The sequence below is a fragment of the Malania oleifera genome, chromosome 9 (assembly GCF_029873635.1).
Source record: "Malania oleifera isolate guangnan ecotype guangnan chromosome 9, ASM2987363v1, whole genome shotgun sequence".
Lineage (NCBI taxonomy): Eukaryota > Viridiplantae > Streptophyta > Magnoliopsida > Santalales > Ximeniaceae > Malania > Malania oleifera.
In genome coordinates, this window is record NC_080425.1 from 92,716,126 (window position 1) to 92,722,795 (window position 6,670).

The 6,670-nt window shown below is 37.9% G+C and overlaps 1 protein-coding gene across 2 annotated transcripts; it reads left to right on the forward strand.

Moving 5' to 3' along the window:
* Positions 1-1,077: 1,077 nt before the first annotated feature.
* LOC131164020 (calmodulin binding protein PICBP) lies at positions 1,078-5,087 on the forward strand. 2 transcript variants are annotated; one of them, XR_009139196.1, is made up of 3 exons: positions 1,078-4,506; positions 4,671-4,748; positions 4,820-5,087. XR_009139196.1 is itself a non-coding variant. In XM_058120919.1 (2 exons), the coding sequence occupies exon 1, from the start codon at positions 1,625-1,627 to the stop codon at positions 4,490-4,492; it is 2,868 nt and encodes a 955-aa protein (XP_057976902.1). In that variant the 5' UTR covers positions 1,078-1,624; the 3' UTR covers positions 4,493-4,506; positions 4,671-5,087. The 2 variants fall into 2 exon arrangements, 1 of the variants encoding a protein (XP_057976902.1); XM_058120919.1 differs by having other exon boundaries at positions 4,671-5,087.
* The last annotated feature ends 1,583 nt before the right edge of the window (positions 5,088-6,670 follow it).

Sequence of the window (6,670 nt, forward strand, 5' to 3'; positions counted from 1 at the left end):
TTTTATTCAATATGAAATAAAACAAAATTAAATATTTTCATATTTAAATTAAAAAATAGTATTATTCGTTGTTTATCGACTCTATTCTATTCAGTAGATTAACTAAAAAATGATGAAAAAACTTTTTTTGATTGCTCTTATAAAAGAGCATGAGACACAAACGTTCGTTAAAAATAATTTTTTAATAATCCCACTAACACTACAATAATTTATTTTATATTATATAATTATATTTATAATTTAGTATATGACTTCCCAATAATATAAAGGGATAGGAATGGAGCATTAAACTATTATTAAGAATTATTGGGGTGCCCCAATCAAGGGTCCCTTTCTTTTTAATAATTTTACAAAGGACCCCTTTCCTTTTAAAAGAATTTCTTCTATGCCCTTGCATTTTTACTTTTTTAATTAATGGCATCATACGGTTTCATTAGGAGGAGGAGCGTGCGAGGAGCCACTTTGGAATTTGCTCTATGAAAATCCGGTTCGGAGTGGGTCCCATAGCGGGCCCTTTTGGACCGACCAGTGGCTGGCTTTGTGCGAAGTTCGACCGACCACTTCCCTTGGTCGGTTCCCGGTCAACACAAACACCCCAATACACAAAGTACATATACCTACATACCATCATGGTTTGGTGAAATTACCCTGGTGCCCTTTAAAAAGTCTTGTGTTCCCATTATTACGAATCAACAAATTTATTGTATTTCAACTTTTAACCTTGCAAGTGAGCTCAAATTTAGTGTTTAGACTGTTTAATGATGTCATATTTCATAGGAAGGGATTAGACAGTCGAATTAGTTAAAAATCAAATGAAAACACGTAACTTGATAAATTCGGTATCATTCCATTTTTACCTATAAAATATATAAAAATTCTTGATACATTTCAAGAATGATTAAACTTGTATACATCAATTTAATCTAATTTACTAAAGTATATAACAAGCTTGGACTCACCAATAAGCTAATTTGACAAATAATTTTACGTCCACAAGTAAAATCTGGCTCTTTATATTATTTTGCAACAAATTTACAAAGAATACAAAATTATAGCATTTAAATATTAAATGGTCAAACACACTTAAAGACAAATGTTATACAAGGTAGTATATATGTAAAATGTAAATTTCTAGATAAATCAAGGAGGATATTTTGGTCATTATACCAAAAGGGCATGGGCAAGGATATCCAATCACAATTGCTTAACAAATAAGCAATAAAAAAAAATGGCATGCCTAGAGTTCCCATGTAAGAGATAACAACAATACAATCGTTTTCAGAATTCAGCCAAAAACAAAGGGCCCCAAACCCCCCCATATATGAGTGCTGGTCAGCATCAGCCTGCTTCCTTCTCAGCCTTATTTCAAATTTGTTTGAAGCGGAGGCCACCCACTGAACCCAAAATAATGCCAAGCAAAGAAGAATCAATGGTTGTTGGGGAATGAAGAATTCCTTTTCTCTGTAGTTGGGATTGTTTTTCCATCCCCCCAAACAAACCTCAAGGGAAGCTGGTAAATTACTTTCCTTCCCAGAGTTAGAAATTGAGTTCCCTGTCTTGAAAGGAAGAGAACCCACTTCAATCCTCATCTCCTACTGTTCCTGCCTCTGGTTTTCCTTTGAAGATGGTTCAGAGAACGGTATCCAGCAAGCATGGAATCCAAGCAGATGGTGTTAAACCCGAGAAGCGGTCAGCGAGCCTGAAACCATCTTTGCAGAACCAGGATGGCAAGAACAAAGGAAGCAATGAGTTGAAGAAGAAAATGAAGAAATCAAGATCAATGAAGCTTTCAGATTTTGAGAGCTTAAAAGCATCACCTTTGAGAAGGGAAGTGCCACAGCTTGGAGAGCCGCCGCCGCCGCCACCGCCGCCGCCACGGGGTGTTCCAACCGCTGCAGCAATCCAACAGAAACAACATGGGAACACCAGTGCAGCTGCAACCCCACAGAAGCAATCTCTGATCAGAAATTCAGATGGGTCACCCAATTATATGAAGTCCACAAGCAGTTCTGATGCAAGGAAGGAGCGCTCACCGGTGAGTAACCGAAATACACCAACTAGCTCAGATAAGAAGTATTGGAGTCGAAGGTATTCAAATTGTTCAACACCTGGCTCTGGGTTGGGTGACAAACCAGTAAGAACATTAACAAAGACATCTAGCTTGGAACGGGTCAGGACCTTAACAAAAACTCCCAGCTTTAAGCCGGCGAGAACCTTTGCAAAGAAATGCTCCAAAGTAGCTCTTCGTGCAGATATAAAACATGCACAGAAGGCAACTTGCTCTTCAACCCAGAAGGATTTAAAGTTTCCGGCTTATCTCATGCTTAATCCTGGGGGAACAGAGTCCGTAGGAACTTCAGCTATGAAGGTTTGCCCTTATACCTACTGTTCTCTTAACGGTCACCATCATACTCCTTTGCCTCCATTAAAGTGCTTCATGTCGGCAAGGAGACGGCAGTTGAAAACCCAGAAGGGTATGAAACTGGGAGCTCTATCCCCACGTAGAGGAAAGCCAATGAGTGACACAACAGAAGAAGACACCATTGAGCAGATGATCTTTGATGATAAACCGGCTGTTGGAGAAGGGGATTTGGGTAACTCTGCAGTCCCTCCTATAATACAAGAAGTAGGCATGGATTTCTTTATTGAAATTTATGCCAAGAAGACAGAAGACAATGCTGGAAATATTGGAGAAGGCACACAGGAAGGAGATGAGGAAATCATTGATTTTTCTGGAGAGCTTGAAGATCTCAATGACACGATGTCTTCAGATGAGTCATCACATTATGAAATTGATTGTGATGACACTCTAGACCAAAGCAGAGGTATCTCCTTCATAGACATGGGCAATGCAGTCTTTGCTAAAGAAGATTGTAAGTTCGAGGCGGCAGTTGAAGACTTTCCATCTTTCCTGCCTCAAGATGAAAGAGCTCCAGAATGCATTGTTGATGGATGTGAATCTGTGTCTGAAACTGCAGATATGGATTGGGAGAGCAGACAACTTTCCGTGTGTCTCAATAATAAAGATGATGATTCAATGCAGTGTGATGATGAAACAGATTTGAAAAGTGGGTATCTTTTAGAAACTGAGAATTCTAATTTGAATGATAAGCCCGTCTTCAAACCAGATGATGCTGCCAGGAAGTTTTTTGAGGACATTCCAACTGAAATACAGGAAGAGCTTGTGGAGGAAGAAAGTGCAAGCTTTGATGAGGTTGATGACTATGATTCTGTATCCAGTAGCATCCACCAGAATTTGGGGATTAAGGTGTCCAGCCAAGTCTCCAGCAGTGGAGAACAAGACCGGCATTTCTCAGATGAAAATGCATTTGAAGAATTAAATAATGAGATCCCCCAAACAGAGTCTCCATTCAATTATGATGCAATTATTTGCACCGACTTACCAGAGGAAGCTTTGATGGATCCACAGGAGAAGCAATTACTTCAAGATGATGATGGAACTGCATTGCTTTGGAATCAACTCTCTTGCAGTCAGGATGAAACAAATGAGGGTAAGAATGAAAGCAATGTCATTGTTGGAGCTTTTGAGTCTGATGCCATTACTGAGGGAACTAGGATAAATGAAGAGGTTCTGGATGGAAGCCTACTTCCTGTGACTGAGGATACAGAAACTGATAAGTCAATGGCTGTAAGCAGTCTTGGCTGGGAGCAGGAACACCCCAATGCTGAACAGGTGAAGGAAAATAAAGAGCAAGATGACGACACCAAATCACAAGATGGAAGACAAATCCACCAACAAATCGAAGTTAACCAGCATGATGCGATCATCAAAGAAAGTCTGTCAAGTGAAAATTCTGCTCACAACAGGCTTCCTGCTGAAACCCAAGATGACTTTTCTGAGGAGCAATTAAAAGGCAGTACATTTGTTGAAGACTTAAATGCTTCAGACAAAGATCGAAATGAAGTGGAGAAGTTCAAAATCTCAAGTACCATGGAATCTGACGAGCACAGTATTTCAGGGATGAACCAATCCAGTTCCACTGGATGCACCACTGGAGATTTTGACAGCATGGAAGAGCAAGATACCCAGTTGGATGCTACAAATGCATTCCTCGAAGCAGGCATGAAAAGATCATTCTTCCACACAGGAAGCAATTCCAACCAAGAACTGCCCAGCACTCGCAAGAATTTAAATATAAGAAAAAAATGCAAGAGATCGATCAAGGAAGAGGAGGAATTAAGAAAATTCAATCCAAGAGAACCAAATTATCTGCCTTTGGAGCCTGGCCCAGAAGCAGAGAAGGTTGATCTCAAGCATCAAGAGATGGATGATAGGAAAAATGCAGAGGAATGGATGCTTGATTATGCACTCCAGAAAACTGTCACCAAACTCGCTCCAGCTCGGAAGAGGAGAGTGGCATTGCTTGTTGAAGCTTATGAGATGGTCATGCCAACATCCAAAATTGAAACTCGTCTGAGGCAATCATCAGAAGCTTTTGCTCATGGACGACCCATTCAAGCTTGTAGCTAATGCTGGTTACCAACGTAAATTCAATAACTCTATTTTGCAAAGTTCCTGTTCCCTTTATTTCTTCTTCATTTCCCTTTTCCTTGTAACTGCTTGATCTCTATCAGAAGCTTAAACATTAAAAACTGAAACTAATTGATATCTTACAAATCAGATCATTCTTTTTCATATTGTTGTGCAGATCATGATCAGTAGTGTGCAGCTTAGGCATGATATAACCCTATATGCTGTTGAACTAGAAGCAATTCATATAGTTAAGGTGAGGCTAATTTCATGAAGTAAACTACAGGTTCAGCAGAACAACTGACCTGTTTTCCACCTCTCATTCAGGACTAGAGGAGACAACGCATCTGGGTGATGGTTTCATGGAGATTGAACTGTAAATACAGCGTTTCAGATTGTCCTAAGCTATGTGGGTCAAGAGCAGCATAAGAGGTGTTCACATCTTTATGTTCTATCAATAAAATTGTGTTGTAAAAGTTCGTTTTCTTCAATGTGTGTCTATGTAGTACATTCATTAAGGATATTTCTGCCAGAGTACTTATATTTTGTTGCAGTTAATGTTTAATTGATATTGTTTTCAACTTTTTTCTAGTAAGGATTAATTCCAGTTCCATTCGCATTGTTGGAATCCCTAGATTCATTTCTATAATCACATGTCCAATCATCAATGAAGTTACACGTTTTGTAATGCAAAACAAAATGCAAGAGAAAAAAATAGATGTGCTCCCTGCAACAGAATGAAAATTCTTTTACGATGTTATGATAGGAAATGCTATTCCAAATTATCAGGAAGCCTAACATATAGAAACATTAATTATGTCTCTTGCAGATCCAATAATGAGAAAGGGTATACCATGGGAGATAAAAATCCATACATGAATATGAAAAGGAACAAATAACCTGATGTAGGACGACAACAGAAACTTAGAAATAGAGAGAGATGGAGAGAAATATGGGAGAGTATAAAGATGAAGAGGAAGAGAATAAGTGAGAGAGAGAGAGAGAGAGGAAACTGTCTGCAATCTGATTTCAAATGATAACTGTCCCATACGTTACAGAGTACTCATATTTACAATTATAAGAAATATCGGCAAAGAACCCCAACTACAACAAGAAATTATACAATAACCCTAAAGTACTTCAAATACACAAAACATACTAATACAATAAAAATATCGGAAGTTCCTCATTGGTGATTCTCCATCATAACCATGGTTAGATCATGTTTTACCAAAAAAATTAAGCTGTTACACTCTGCCACATGCAGCTCCGCGCAGGCAGGCAATAAATCACACCAATTACAGGGAATAAGATATATATATATATATATATATATATATAGAGAGAGAGAGAGAGAGAGAGAGAGAGAGAGAGAGAGAGAGAGAGAGAGGGAGAGAGAAGAAGAAGAAGAAGATATTTCATTAAAAAGAAAAAATGTACAAAAAAGAATAAGAAATCCTTCTGACAAGAAAAGAGCACAAAATTTATTTATTTATTTATTGATTTAGATTTAAAAAAAAAAACACTATATGCAAAATAACACAGCTTGCTAATCTTGTTGTATGTCCAAGAAGCACACCTCTTTAAAACAGAACCCAGTACCCCTGGTGACCATAGCTTGTTAGATCACCACTGTTTTCAGGTAGTAGGCCAGCAATGCACATCAACCCTTGACCATTGTACCTCATGCTAACTAAATGACTCAGACTTTAAACCCAAGGAATGCAGGAGCAATCCAGCCTTATCGCAGTCCATATCCTTCATATCATAACACGGTTCCTTACCCCCCAGGGTACAAAACAATAAACATTCATTAAGCCTCCCTGTTCAATGACCAATTCTCAAATTTTTTTTTTTATACTCTCTTTCCTGTTAATTTGATTTTCTCAAAATCTAATCCACAAATTTGCAAGTCATTTTCTGGTTTCTGCATCTACTTTCAAAATTGTAAAAGTGTCTCATAAACAGATAATAGCATCTCAAAACATTTTTAGCAAATGAAGGTTGTCTCATCAGTCATCAGTTTCATCCTAAAAATTCTCGTTTATTTATTTCAAAAGAGAGAGAGAGTACAGAAAGATTGTCTATTAAGATACATAGAGTATACTATAAAATCAATTACAATGAGAATTTCAAGCCTGCTTTTTCCCAAAATGATATTTAAAAAAGACACCAACA